A 15,839-nucleotide genomic window follows, 5' to 3' on the forward strand; every position below is an offset into this window, starting at 1 on the left:
GGACGGCATTACTAGCATTTGTCATACCTCAGTCACGTTCGTATTATGAAAGCCATGAATTAGACTTATATGAGTGAAAGTAACACATTTGTTCTAGGCGTGGATATGAACATATGACAATATTACGATTTTAATGTTTGAATTTGCTTTGAATTATTTACACATGAAACTGACGGTACAATCATTTTCTGTAATGAAATTGCACCTACGTCATTTAGTTGTTTGGAATCACCCAACTACTACTTTTCCTGTAAATAATGAATGGATAATTATCTAACCGCAAAACAGGAAAGCAATGAAAACAAAAATGAAAAGATGAAGCAAGTTGGAACGTCCCATACGATGTATGGAATCCCCGAGCAAGGCAATGAACCTTGAGTTGCATTCATACCTTTCACCTTGAGAGCGGTCAAGCCAGTTTTCATCTTTATTTCTCTAGTCACAAGGTGTAAGTACGGGAGGTCAGAACGGTGCAGCGAAATTTCTGGAACGCATCAGTAAATAGGGAACATGAAGATCATTGCAATTTTCGTCATAGGTGAGTAAAATGATTTACACAACTGACATGAAAGTAAAGCGGACCTTGTCTTCAATTGACATTGATGAGTTTCTGCGAAGAAATAAAAGTCTGTGATGAGGGTTGTCCGAATGAACCCGTATCTCACCGAATTAATTCCTTAATGAGGATCAATAAAATAAATACAGGTTGTCTTTCATGAGCACTTGAAAAACTGATATGGAGATTAATTAATGTTCATTCCATAAACATAAATCTGACCGAATTACTAACATAATGCGGAATAATACAGTAATACTATTATAATTTCACACAAAATAATATGATAGTCTGGAGTCGCCTGAAACAATTCGTCGATTCCTCAATAACTTTAAAAAATATAGAAATTAAAACATTAAATAAAACGTATGTTTTATGCAGTGGTAGTTACAGAGTTATTCGGCGAAACATGACTGGTCTTAAAATTTAAAAACGTGCACTGTGCCATAATTTGAATATTCTTCTTATTATTATTCTTTTTCTTTGTCTGTTTACCCTCCAGGGTCGGATTTTCCCTCGGACTCAGCGATAAATTCCACCTCTACTGCCTCAAGGGCAGTGTCCTGAAGCGTCAGACTCTGGGTCGGGGGATACAACTGGGGAGGATGACCAGTACCTCGTCCAGGCTTCCTCACAGGCTATGCTGAACAGGGGCCTTGCGGGGGGGGGGGATGGGAAGATTATAAGGGATAGAGAAGGAAGAGGAAACGAAGCAGCCGTGGCCTTAAGTTAGGTACCATCCCGGCATTTGCCTGGAGAAGTGGAAAGCCACTTCCAGGATGGCTGAGGTGGGAATCGAACCCACCTCTACTCAGTTGACCTCCCGAGGCTGCGTGAACCCCGTTCCAGTCCTCGTACCACTTTTCAAATTTCGTGGCAGAGCCGGGAATCGAACCCGCGCCTCCGGGGGTGGCAGCTAATCACACTAACCACTACACCACAGAGGCGGACCTAATAAGAGTTTTGTCTGTGCATTGCTCACAATTTGAAAATAATGATATTTTTTTATGTATTGGTCATGTCCATAGTAACAAGGAAATGCACTTTTTACTTTCCCGTAATTTATATCTGTCTGTCTGTCTGCCTGTCCGTCTGTATGTATGTATGTATGTATGTATGTATGTATGTATGTATGTATGTATGTATGTATGTATGTATGTATGTATGTATGTATGTATGTATGTATGTATGTATCTATGTACACGCATTACGAGAAAACGGCTAAAGAGAATTTAATGAAAATCGGTATGTGAAGTCGGGGGCTATAAATAATTTTACTCACTCTGTACGAAATGGTAGCTTAGGGGATGGCCTAAAATTTAATTCTCAAATATTTATATTATCAGTGGTGCTATCGATAAATACTACATAACTAAAGTTATATAGAATTACATTTCCGATCATTTATGTCGTACACTGTTACCGTACTGGCTTTGATAACACAAATATTCAAGAATTTGTATTTTTGTTGCTAAGTCCATATCAACGCCGAGCCACGAGAAAATGGGTCAACAGAATGTAATGAAAATCGGTATGTAGAGTCGGGGAATAGGAAACTACATTCTAAGTTATGAACAATTTTATTCACCCTCGATGAAATTGTAGTTTAGGGGGAGGCGCCTAAAATTTATTTTTAATTACCAATGTTAGGTCCTATCGAAAAGTACCACATACCAAAGGTTATAGAGAATGCAATTTCCGATCATTTACGTTTTATTTACTTTAACCATACCGACTGTGATAAGAGTGGTATTTCAGAGTCGGAAGAAAACTAAATGTGAAGGCCTACAATATCGAAAGCGCATAACATTGATCAACAATGACATTACATTGACCATTGTTTGTTGTGATGTTCTTTGTCTCTTATGCTGGCGCTCAACTCCGATAGATGGCATTACTGCTGCGTACCGAGCAACGATAATAATAATTCTATCTCGTTGTTGGTACCGAGTGTAACAGCCTGACTGAATATTGGTGGGAAATATCTGGGGAGTTAGAAAACTTTCTTCTTTAGAATGTCATTCCTCTGGTTCCTACATTTTCTGATACCGTACTGCTGGTACGTAACACACTGGTTCATCATAGTATTCCAGCTATTCGATCCCTACTCTGACCCACTGTTTTGAATGAGCAGTGTGCACATTTAAGGCAGAGGCTCACTTAGTAGTAGTAGTATGACCTGGTCTAGAATTACAATTTAGACATATCCCACAATTCACTAAATAACTCAAAATTTAACCCTGAAAAGAGCCGTTTCCTAAAAAAGAGCTCTTCCTCTTCATTCTTATTAAATTTACATTCATTTTATTTTAAATTAGCAGTGAAGAGGGGATTTCCCCTCTGGCTTGGAGGAAAAATTTGCCTCCAAGTCAGATAGTTTTTCCGCCGCCAGTGTAGTGAATTGAGATTTTCCGACTCATCGGGTACTTCTAGGAAACACTATGTCCCGGATGCAAGCTCACAGCAGCGCGCCAACTCGCCCGGTAAAATTCAAACTTATTCACATGGCCAATCTCCTTTTGAAGCGTTCGCGAAAGGACGAGTTGTATAATTGCGTAATCTGTTTTAAATGGTACAGTTGCATGGTTATTGTAAATTGTGCTAATGGTTTCGAACCCCACTGTCGGCAGCCCTGAAGATGGTTTTCTGTGGTTTCCCATTTTCACACTAGGCAAATGCTAGACTGTATCTTTATTAAGGACATGGTTGCTACCTTCCCGCCCCTAGCCCTTTCCTATCCCATTGTCGCCATAAGACCTATCTGTGTCGGTGCGACGTAAAGCGACTTGCAAATTGCGCCTGTTAATTTTTCGCCGAAAATTTCGAAGTTTTTGACCGAAAGGAAGGGCTACGTTACCACAGAGATTTATTGATATTTAAGACACTGTTTCTGTAATTTACGACAAAAAGTGCGCTTTTGAAGAAGTGTAAATGATTGCCCTAAACGGTGTTCATCATTTCCTAACGTTATAGAAGTATGTAAAAGAATAACTCCGATGAAAACCAGTACTTCCAATATGCGCCAGGTAATTAAAAAATGCTACGAGGGGAAAAGACGGTTATGTTTATGTTTCATAGATCTAAAGAAGGCACATGGCAAAATACTGAGGGAAAAGTTGTTCGCCGTACTGGGGATTATGGGATTGAGGGTTGATTATTAAAATCAATCAACGCATTTACTGTATGTTGACAATTGGGCTGCCGTGAGAACAGTTGGTAGACTGAGTTATTGGGTCAAGGTAGTTACAGGGGTTAGATAAGGCTGTAATCTTTCACCTTTATTGTTCATATTTTATATGGATCATCTACTGAGATGTGTAGTGACATGGAGGGATTCGGTTAGCTGGCAATGCAGTACCGGTAAGCAGTTTGGTCTTAATGGCAGATTGTGCTGAATGCCTGCAATCTAATATCTTGGAATTTGAAACTAGGTGCTGTCAGTATGATATCAAAACTAGCCTTTCCAAGACCAAAATGATGTCAGCGGAGAAAAAACCTAAGAGAGATGAATGTCAAGTTGGGAATACAAAGAAACAGGCAGATCATTTCATGTATTTAGGTTATCTATTATGACAGGGTGGTAGTATGACTAGTGAATACATGTGCAGCAAAGCTATGCAGTGAGCTCGCAGTTGCGATCAACAGTATTATGTACGAAAGAAGCCAGTTCACGGACGAAACTATCTTTTCACCAATTTGCTTTCAGACCAACTTTGCAAAGGGAGTAAAAGCTGGGTGAACTCAGGATATCTTGTTCATAAGTTAGAAGTAAGGGACGTGAAAGTAGCGAGAATATTCACTGCTCAAACGGGTGGGAACGATGGCAGGAGGGTATTCGGAATGAGGAGATAGAGGCTAAGTTGGGAATGAACTCGATGGATGAAGCGGTACGCATAAACCGGCTTCGGGTCAGGGGTCATGTGACGTGAATGGAGGAAGATAGGCTACCTAGGAGAAAAATGGACTTGATTATGGAGGGTAAGAGAAGTAGAGCGAAAACAAGACAATGCTGGTTAGATATGGATTCTAATGATTTAAAGAGGAATGCCACAGAGCTAGTTACAAATAGATTAGTTAATTCACAAAAGCTTGTAGACTGAACGCTGAAGGTCATAATAGTCTACAAATGTATGTAACGTTATTGGCTAAGTGTGTGTTGGACAAAGCTCTAATTATTTTACTATTTTATAGAATACAAACATGTAAACATTCGATAAAATGAAATAGTTCAGGTGATTATAAGCCTTTCTAAAGTAGGGCAGCAATATGCATTTTGATTAATAGGGCATTCTGTATTAATTGTTGGTGCCGATGACCTAGATTATAGGTCCGATCATCATTATCATCATCATCATCATCATGTATCAATCTCTATCAATAACAGAAAATGGGGAACTGCTTAGGCCTCCCAAACCTAATACAGAATTAACTAAGGCAGGCTGGATGGAAATATAAACTCTGAGGAGGCGTTAGAATTGAGTGGAAAGAATACCAGACTGAGGTAGGCCTATGGATCCTGTGGTCGCTACTGTATGTTTTCAGTTTGAGAGCCCTTCGCAATGCAGATTCAAGGTAAGCTAGTAATGGAGAGAAATAATAGACTGGAAGTTCGAGAGTTAAGTTTTAGCGGTTTATACTTCGAACGTAGAACCTTTAAATTGTGTTAATGTTAAACCACTAAGGTCACGAATTCGTTACCGTTTGCTGTAGGCTACTCTTTCAGAAATAACTAGACTTGTTGGTAGCAGGTTTAAAATAACTTGACTTTTATTGAAGATTGAATAAGTTAAACTTGCTGATAATCTACTCTCAATGCTGATGTTAATGCAGAGTTCGATTCTTGGTGACGGACTGGCAGAGTCCTACCTTACAGCGTGTTGATGATTAAGTGAAGCTAGCGAGCCTGGGACACAGGCTCCTTTTATTATGAAATAGCGAGCTAAGTTTAGGGCGTAGCCCGAGATTACAATACACTCAGTTGTTGGTGACTAGCAGCGAGTCATCACCAAGAATATTCCGCTCATGTGTGTGTCACTTTGGATGACCAACCCAGTGACAAATACAATTGTGACATTACTTCCTGAATCAGCCTATGACTATTATACAGTATTGAAATTGTAATATTTCCTTTAAAATAATTATGAATATTACTTGGTGTACCTGAGATACTAGGTACATTACCTGGGGTTTCAGGTGACATGCCAGAATGGTCATGTAACTCGAGAACTTCGTGCTTCCTGCCATGAAACAGCCTTAAACTGAAATCCTCTCAATCACATCATGACAGGACGTGGTTATGATTTAGAATCGCGTTGGTAACGGAGACGTCATGTGCCAGATCATAATCCACATTCGTACGGATGAATCACGAGCTTAGTATTGCTGGATCCTGCACTATTACAAACGATTAAAGCATCGCCAGATGAATCAAGCCTGCAAAGTAATAGATTGTGAGAAAAGTTGTAGGGAAATTTGAAACACCATGTCAAGTACTCGAATGGTATTTGCTGACCAATAAATCAAAGTTATGATTCGTAGATAATGGGAAAGGTATGTGGCAGAGAGTTATTATTGTTACCGGAATTGGTTTCTCGTTGTAGCGGCTAAGTTAGGTCTTGTGGCGACGATGGGATGCCTGGTGTGAAAATGGAATCCATGGAAGAATCATATTCAGGGCTGCCGATACTGGACTCGAACCCACCATCTCCCGAATACTAGCTAACAGCTACACGGTGCAAACCACGCGACCAACTCGCTCGGAACATATGTCAGTGAACCTATGAGAAGGGTGTTGTCCACACCAGGAGATTGTGGGATCAAAGGTAGATAAAATCACAGGCAATTGACGAGGAGGTCTCAGTGAGAAATGATGGGAGAATGAGTTCTTGATTCAAAGTAGTGACAGGCAAGGCAAGGCTGTAATGTTTCACTCTTATTGTTTATGATTTACATGAGTCATTTACTGAAAGGTATAACATGGCAGGGAAGGAGAGAGAGGAGAGGAATTCAGCTAGATGGAAATGTAATAGCCTAAGTATTGTAGCCTGTGCCAACAACTTGGTCTTAATGGCAAAATATGCTGAAATTCTGCAATCAAACATCTTGGAGTTTGGAAAGAGCTAAGCCAGCCTTTCCAAAACTATAGTAATGGTATTACGGATAAAATCTAAGAGGACGGAATGTCAGGTCGGGAACAGGTGGATCATTTCATTTGTAATGTGTATTCTCCCAGAAAGTGAAATCAAATCACGGTGCAGTAAGGCAGTTGCCACGAACGGTATTTTGTAAGAAAGAAGCATTTTGCGCTACCACCTTTATATTTCAAGATTGTTAATTTAGACCACTTCTTGTAATAATCACCGTATGAAATTGTTGCATTTTCCTTCCGTGAAGTATGAGTCCAAGGAGTTCTTTAATTGGCATATGAATTATTTATTTATACCAAACTGAAACACTGAAAACCTACAACCTGTTTTCCAGTCATTGACGGGTCAAGGATGTAATGAATGAAACATATATAGGCTATTATTACCATGGGGTCGTCACTCCCAAGCTGATTTATTAATGAGTGATAAATGCTATGAAATGATAACAGGGAGTGTTGCTGGAATGAAAGATTACAGGGAAAACCGGAGTACCCGGAGAAAAACTTGTCCAGCACAAAATCTCAGATGGAGTGACCGGGATTTGAACTACGGTATCCAGCGGTGAGAGGCCGACGCGCTGCCTTCTGAGCCACGGAGGCTGCTACCAAACTGAAATATTACCTCTACTAATATTTTTGTAGAACTCACGATCCTTGTGGTCATACTCGGTACGTGCGCTGATAATCTTCCAAAATATATAATCAATCAATCAATCAATCAATCAATCAATCAATCAATCAATCAATCAATCAATCAATCAATCAATCAATCAATCAATCAATCAATCAATCAATCAATCAATCTGCATTCAGGACAGTCGCTCAGGTGGCAGATTCCCTATCTATAGTTTACCTAGTTTTTCTTAAATAATTGCAAAGAATTTGGAAATGTATTGAACATCTCCCTTGGTAAATTATTCCTGCTCCGGGGATATCGTGGAACGCAGAGGTGTAAGAAGGGGAGGGCATGAATGGATGGATAGAGAAAATATCAAATTTTAATTTAAAACTATAAAAATGTTAGAAGGCGGACACTTACATTCCTTGAAATACACTTGAAAATAAACACCCAGAGGCATTTAACAACAACGATAAAAAGGAGAAAAGCGTCAGTTTTCGGTCACATTCTCCGGCATAATAACTTCATAAAGAACTTGTTCGAAGACAAGGTGATGGGAAAGAAAGGCAGAGGGAAACCACGGAAGAAGATCATTGAAGAGGTAGTTGAGATGATGGGATGCCAAGGTTATGGAGAGATGGAAAGGATCGCAGAGAGAAGAGATCAATGGTTGCAGCGACAAGGCGAAGCCTTTAGATAATGATTATGATGATGATTTCTCCCCTTGTTTTTCTCTTTTCATAACTTAAACTTTGATAAACAAGTAACAGATAGTCAGAAGTGGAGCTCTTCAGCTCTTATACTGACAGTTATTCAAATAAGGAACATTGCATTAAATAGGAAATAGAGTAAGAATAGTTAACATGGGCAATAAGTACCCATCTACCTGGCTTTAGTAAAAATAAAAGTTTAAAGTTATTGGCCGGAAATCAAAATGTTAGAAGGCGGACACTTGCATTCCTTGAAATACACTTGGAAATACAGATCCTATGTGGGCTTATGGCCCGAAGTTACAGAGGTTAACCCTTTACTACGCAGATGACTGGGTGGAGAAAAATATTAAATTATAAAATATAAACTTTAAAGTTTACGAAAACATAGTCACCTCAATACCAAGTTGAAGGGGAATACATATTAAGAGAGAATTTTTGAAACCTTCCCCTCGAGTTAGCTTTCTGAGACTATTACATGATTAAAAGTTATCTGCAATCAGCTTTAGCTGGAGGGCATTCCGGAGATGAGCGAGGCGCGTCCCCTGCCTCCTATATGAACACACTGTACTGCTGGTCTGGAGCGATCGAAAGAGAACGCGGCCCAAAGAGAGATGAAGGTTCGAGAATTCTCTGGGCCGAAGCCCTGGACACGCCCACAATTTATATTGGTTGATTAAATAAATTTCCTAAATTCCTTATTGGTTAACTTGTAAAGCCGGCGGGAAGAGATAGAAGTGCTGATAACATTCGAACACCAAAAACCAGCCACAAATATTTCAGTTTTACTAACTAATGACTACAAAATTTCTCTTGAAATTTCATTGTCCATCCTCTCTCCAGACGGAGCACATACGTCTACAGTAGAGACATCTGACGATTAACGTTCAAACTTCTTCCACTGTAAGTTTCGCAGTTCGTATCACAGATGGCCCTTAAAAAGGCGCTCGTTTTAAACGTACGGAGTTGGTGAACCTCCGGTACAATTCCAATCCCTAATTGCTTTTCCTATAAACGAATATTTGTTCCAATTTCTCCTCATGAATTCCAACTTTGTCTTCATATTGTGATCTTTCTTCCTTTAAATGAGACCGATGACCTAGACGTTGGGCCCTTTTAAACAACAAGCATCATCATCCTACTTTTAAAAAATCACTCACACTTATTCGTCTACTAATGTCATTCCACGCCATCTCCCCACTGATAGCTCGGAAGAGTAGCTCGTCCCTTTTCTCCCAAGTCTTCCCAACTCAAAATTTGAAACATTTTCGTAACGCTACTCTTTCGTCGGAAAACACCCAGAACAAATCGAGCTGCTTTCCTTTGGATATTTCCAGTTCTGAATCAAGTAATCCTGATGGGGGTCCCATACACTGGAACCATGCTCTAGTTGCGGTCTTACCGAGCTCGATAGCTGCAGTCGCTTAAGTGCGGCCAGTATCCAGTATTCGGGAGACAGTAGGTTCGAACCCCACTGTCGGCAGCCCCGAAGATGGTTTTCCGTGGTTTCCCATTTTCACACCAGGCAAATGCTGGGGCTGTACCTTAATTAAGGCCACGGCCGCTTCCTTCCCATTCCTAGGCCTTTCCTGTCCCATCGTCGCCATAAAACCAATCTGTGTCGACGCGACGTAAAGCAACTAGCAAAAAAAAAAAAAATGTTGGGGTCTTACCGGAGATTTATATGCCCTCTCCTTTACATCCTTACTACAAAACTCCTAGATACCCTCATAGCCGTCTGCAGAGGTCTATACCCAATCCCGTTTATGTGGTAACCCCAATGTAGTCCTTTTTTTATATTAACACCTAGGTACTTACAGCGATCTCCTTAAGGAACTTTTATCCAATCAACGCAGTAATTGAAACTAAGAGGAATTTTCCTATTAGTAAATGTTACGGGTTTACCCGTGGACCAGCAGAGGTGAAAGAAGGTGCCGAGGTGAATGGGTCTAACTACTTTTCAAGAAAGAATTTAAACTGAAATGGAAGGTTATATTTTCGAAAAGCAACAAGTTAACAAATTCACACTTAGTGAGACAAAAGAGCACAATTTTATACAAGGGCAGAAATCCCCTAATACAATGGAGCACTAGCTCCGTAATTTACAATATCAAGCCTCCTAGAGGTACTTTTACAACACATAAAAAAGAGCTAACGTGCTCTCGTTTTCCAAGCCTTTTCAAGGCGATATCGGAAAATTACAATCACTTGCCATCAAGGCACAACTTACACATTTGAAACAGGGGTATCTAGTACCCAACCTATTGGGCCGTAGCGGAAAAGAACAGGTTAAGTAAATGGCCCGAAACACAAATGGAATGGAGGCGTGTACTTGCACTCCTAAATATGCATTCTTAAAACCTAAGGGGCACTAAGCCGATGAAACAGGGGTTATTCCCAAACTATGGAGGTGACTCGTATAAGTAAGTAATTGACCACACTACAGGATGAAAAACAGCAATAAACGTAGTCACCTCAAACCAAGATGAAGGGGAGCTCGAGAGGGTATATCACTCTCTATCCCCGATTTAGGCTACAGTTAAAGATTTTATGAAGTAATTACATAAGTCGGCAGAAGTTACATAGTTGGTTACATAGTTAAAGTTTCGAACCTTTCCCTCGGGTTAAACTGCAGAGCTAACAAGAAATAAAGATGTTAATTGGCCATTACCTTGTCAGTGTACTGCTGCCTGATGAAAGAGGCGCCTCCCGCCTCCTGCTTGACACACGCTAAGTTAGATGACGATCAATTGGCCAAGAGACGAGAAAATCCGCAATTTATAAACCCTAGGGGAAAGTTCGAGACCTTTCACGAATAATCAAGACACACCCATAGGATTTTATTGGTTAACATCAAAAGTGACACACAGAATCGAGGAAGAAGCCTATGATAGGCTGAAAATTAATTACAGAAATTCATGATTGGCTAAATTCAAAACGGGCGGAAAGAAAATATCAATATTTCCAACCCAAAAATGAATGAACATAATTTAGTAAAAAAAAAAAAAAAACTAATGAATACAAAACTTCTTCAAATCAAAGTTCTTCCACTTCGCACAAGGGTGCGTGATCATAGTTTATTAGCAGTGACATCTGTTGAAAGAATGTCCGAACTTCTTGATGAATGAAAAACAAAAACAAGTAGAAATTCACACAGTACTGGAAACTTCACAATAACAAAATTACGTCAAATTACTGTAGTGACATCTTCTGAGTAAAGGTTTAAGTAGGTCTAGTTTCAAGTTCACTGTTTCTCCTGTAGAGGAGTTCTTTTAGGTGCAAGGTTTAAATGCGCGGCGTTGGAGTGTACTTCCCGGTACAGTAAAATTTACAACCTGTCTTTTAACTCTGTTTATCATCATACCATTGCCTGCTGTTCATCTCTTAACATTGCCGAGGTCTTTTTGCAGTTGCTCACAACATTGTAACTTGTTTATTAATCTATGTGTTACCGTGTTTTAGCGGTAGGTAGAGGCGTAAGAAGGTGCGGGCGTGAATGGGTTTCAAACTACGGAATCAAAGTTAATGTAAAATTAATTTAAAATTTAACTAGGTTATATTTTCTTTTCAAAAACAAAGCAATAACAGACATGGCAGGTACAATGTAGCAAAACAAGGGGAGATACAATATTTACAGGTTTTGGGCTTCACGCCCTGACTTCAGCGATCAGCTCAGTTTTACCACAAACACAAGTTTTAACAGAGGGGCAGAAAACCCCATTCATCCCTAGGAGCCCCTGGCTCCGAATTACACAGAAAAGCCTCCACGAGGCATATGACACTCCATTTTCAAAAGAGCGATCCGCTCTTAAAATTTAAGCCTCTCAAAGGCCACACCAAACTCTACCTTCAAGCTGTCCTCTAAGGACGTATTCACAGGGGTAAAATACCCAACCTACAGAGGTCTATTACATGAAAAGAAGGTTGATTACATGACCTCTAAAATAACAATTTGAGAGGAGGCGATCTTGCACTCCTAATACACTTTGTTTTTTTAAAACCTAATCTGGCTCTGGGCCGCTAACGCAAGGGCTAATCCCATACTACAGAGGTGACTTAGAGAAGAACACTTTACATTACATAAACGAAGAATAGTTTGAGAAAATAAGTTCACCTCAAAACAAATGTGAGTGGGAGCTCGAGAGGGTTAGCACTCTCTATCCCAATATGTAGCTTTACAAGAAAAAGATGAAAAGAGTAATTACATTTTAGGAAAAGGTTACATGATGGAAATGCTTCGAACCCGCCGCGAGTGTTAAACTGCCGACCTAGCAAGAAAAGAAGTTATAATAGGCCATTACCTGGTGTTGAACGGCTGAAGAAGAAAGAGGCGCTTCCCGCCTCCTGCTATGTACTTAATACACTGAAAGATGGAACAGAAGTGGCCCGGAGACCCCAAAATCAGCAGTTTATATCCTCTCGCGGAAGATTCTAGGCGTTAGGGGAAATAAAACACCCTCCCTCAAAGTTTTTATTGGCTAGGGAAAAGAAACCCCTACATAGAGGAAGAAGAAACACATTATTGGTGGAAAATTAATTAAAGAAATTCGGGATTGGCTAGATCCAAAATAAGGGGAAAAAGAGGGGTATACAGCCAACTTAAACAATGACAGAAAGAAATTTAACAAAGAACAAACTCTTGAAATAAAAATTTCTCCAACAAAATAGTTCTTTGATTTCGCACTAGGTTGCACTATTGTAATTCTTCAGTAGTGTCCTCTAGAAGAGAAAGTTCACACTTCTTACTTCAAGCGAAACAAAAACACATCAAAGTGACACAGTTCAAAAACTCAAAATTTTCCACGTGGTGACATCTTCTGAGAAAGTAGAGAATTAATAGAATAGATAAAGTTCAACCTTCCTCCAGAAGAGGAGTTTCAACTGGCGCAACTTTTAAATAAACGGTGTAGAGGTGTACCGCCCGGTACAGACCTCCCCCCCCAAAAGTTCCTCCAGGGGTGACACATGAAATCAGTTTGAAACAAAGTCCAAGTAATGATGTTGATACGAAGATAGATAGCAGAAGCATTTACAAGATTTCTTAATTCAGTTTCAAAATGTTGTTGTTGCAGGTGAATGAAAGTCTTTATGTTTGTAGAATTTGAATTTCTGAAGATAAACTTTTAATACTTAAAGGTGAAGAAAAATTTTGCAATGTCCACCAAATATTGTTGTTGAATTCCCAAGTGTAGTTATTGCTTATGGTGACTGTCCATGTAGTTGATGTAGATTGAGTCGAATGGCCGGACCGGCCGTTGCAGCTTGCGTCCAACGGAGGCCGCTCGGACCCCTCAAGTACCCTGAGATACCGCTCGCCCGCACTATGAGGGGAGCAGAGGTGTTGAAGTACGCCGCGCCCGCGGTGAACAGATACAGGCTGCGGGCATGTAGCAGGTCGTGCGCCGCACATCAGCCTTGGCCGGGAGGAGAGCTCCGGCTCGCCGTGCACATGTCGTCCTCGCTGGAGAGGAGGGGGCCCATCCCCCTCCCCAGTCGCTGCACGGCGCTGCGCGGCTGCGGGGGCGCTGAAACATTAAAGCTAGGCGGCAGAATGGTGTTGGACAATCATTTTCTTTGAGGGTACAGGCTTGTGGAGAGGTTGAGGGGCCAGCGGCGTGTAGATATCCATGGCATTTACTATTATGAAGCCACAGTGTAAGGTGGAGCAGGAGACGGGAGCGTGGTAATGGCCGTGGCAAGAACAGGATGGCAGTTTAACGGGTCGGGGCAGGTTTCACACAAGGCTTACATCTAAAACCAAAATATTACAGAAGGGGCAGAATGCCTTAAAAGTGAAACTCAAAAAAAATATAACCTTCATATCCTTTCAAAATAATATGAAGCAAGTTAACACAGAAATTACACCGGTTTCACCTGGGACAGGTGAACTCTAAATATCCTCTCGGTGGCTGGATTACTTAGCAATAAGGTAACCGGCGTAAGAAAATCGAGAATGATAAAAGGCCCATGAAATCTGGGGGCAAGCTTGCCCGCGGGAACAAAATTTTTGACCATAACCTGGTCCCCTACCTTCAAGGTGGTGGGTCTCCGTCCACGATCATACCTTTCCCTAACCTTTTCATGAGATACTTTAAGATTAGCTTTAGCCTTCTTCCAAAGATCTTTAATGTTGTCCGGATCTATTGTCTCGGGCAGAATGTCATTCAGAGACCAGAGGTTAGAGAGCGGCGTGTTGGGAACGAACTTAAACATCAAAGAAGATGGAGTAAATTTGTGAGATTCATGAACCGCCGAATTCAAAGCAAAAGCTAACCAATGCAGGGACGTGTCCCACCTAGAATGATCTTCATGATGATAGGCAATAAGTGCGGACCTGAGATTACGGTTAACCCGTTCAGCCAGAGATGGTTGAGGGTAATAAGCAGATGTAGTTACATGAGAGATGGACAAGTCAAAACAGAATTTACGAAACAGATTTGATGTAAAAGCTTTAGCATTATCAGATACAATGTATTGGCACGGACCAAAAGAAGCAAAAATAGAATTTAGGCAAGTAATGGTGGACTGAGCGGTAGCCAGCTTAGTCGGAAATAACCAGGAAAATCTTGTAAAACCATCTACACACACAAAGATGAACTTGTTGGCATTACCCTTTGACTGGGGGAAGGGTCCCACATAATCGATATACAGGCGTTCCATGGGGCGCGACGCTTGATGAGAAGACAAAAGGCCTACTTTAGTGGACATGGTGGGTTTACTGATCAAACAAGATTTACAAGCTTTTACAAGTTCCCGAATTTCACCGTCCATACCTTTCCATATGAACATTTCACGAATCTTTTCACGAGTTTTAAAGATTCCAAGATGCCCCCCCAATGGGGTCTCATGATAGTATTTGAAGATCATAGGTACAAGAACCGCTGGAACAACAACTTTCATCAACTTATCATGCCTCGAAGGGCAACATAGAACACCATTCCTCAGAACATAAGGGACAGCATGTTCCCCAGAAGAAAGGGTTTCCATTATCGGACCCAGCGTCGGATCTTCACGTTGGTACTTCTCGATATCCCTAAAGAGCATGGGAGCATCTGTTAGGATGGCATTAACCTCAGATAGTATGGACTCGGAAGGTGATGAACTGTCGACAGGTTCATGGGTCTCGACGTCGTTAGAAAACATACGGCTGAGTCCATCAGCAACAACATTTTCAGTACCTCTGATATGTCGTACATCGAATTGGAAGGCAGAAATACGGATGGCCCAACGGGCTATACGACCAGTACGACGCGGCCTACCTAAGACCCAGCTTAAGGCTTGATTATCTGTCTCCAGATCGAATTTGACGTGTTCCAGATAGAGACGGAACTTTTCTAAGGCGAATAAGACTGCCAAACCTTCAAGCTCATATATGGAGTACTTTGCTTCTTGAGCTGACAATGTCCTAGACGCATAGGCGATGGGTCGCCTCCCTAGTTCAGTCTCTTGAAGAAGAACTGCAGCTACTGCTGACGACGATGCGTCGGTTTGGACGATGAATTTCTTCGAGAAATCAGGCATAGCAAGTACAGGGGCATTACAGAGAGCTAATTTCAGATCTTCAAAAGCGGCTTGTTGAGAAGGTCCCCACTCGAATTTGATGCCTTTCCTACGAAGAAGGTTTAAGGGCGCCGCTCTATTAGCAAAATTAGGAATGAACTTCCTGAAGAAATTCACCATGCCAATGAACCTGGCGATACCTTTAATGTCCTTGGGAGGTTTAAAATCACGGATGGCCTGTGTTCTAGAATGATCGACTGCTACACCATCAGGTGACACAATATGCCCTAGGAATGACATAGAGGGCTT

The 15,839-nt window shown here is 40.9% G+C and overlaps 1 protein-coding gene across 1 annotated transcript in view; it reads left to right on the plus strand.

Annotated features, from left to right (window-relative positions):
• Nucleotides 1-407: 407 nt before the first annotated feature.
• The window catches only part of LOC136874733 (uncharacterized), a 227,797-nt gene continuing 212,365 nt past the window's right edge, over nucleotides 408-15,839 (plus strand). Inside the window, exon 1 of the mRNA XM_068227793.1 lies at nucleotides 408-538. Coding sequence (XP_068083894.1) covers nucleotides 511-538 — 28 coding nt within the window. The 5' untranslated portion in view covers nucleotides 408-510. The remainder of the gene's footprint in view (nucleotides 539-15,839) is intronic.

The sequence above is a fragment of the Anabrus simplex genome, chromosome 5 (genome assembly GCF_040414725.1).
Source record: "Anabrus simplex isolate iqAnaSimp1 chromosome 5, ASM4041472v1, whole genome shotgun sequence".
Classification (NCBI taxonomy): Eukaryota; Metazoa; Arthropoda; class Insecta; order Orthoptera; family Tettigoniidae; genus Anabrus; species Anabrus simplex.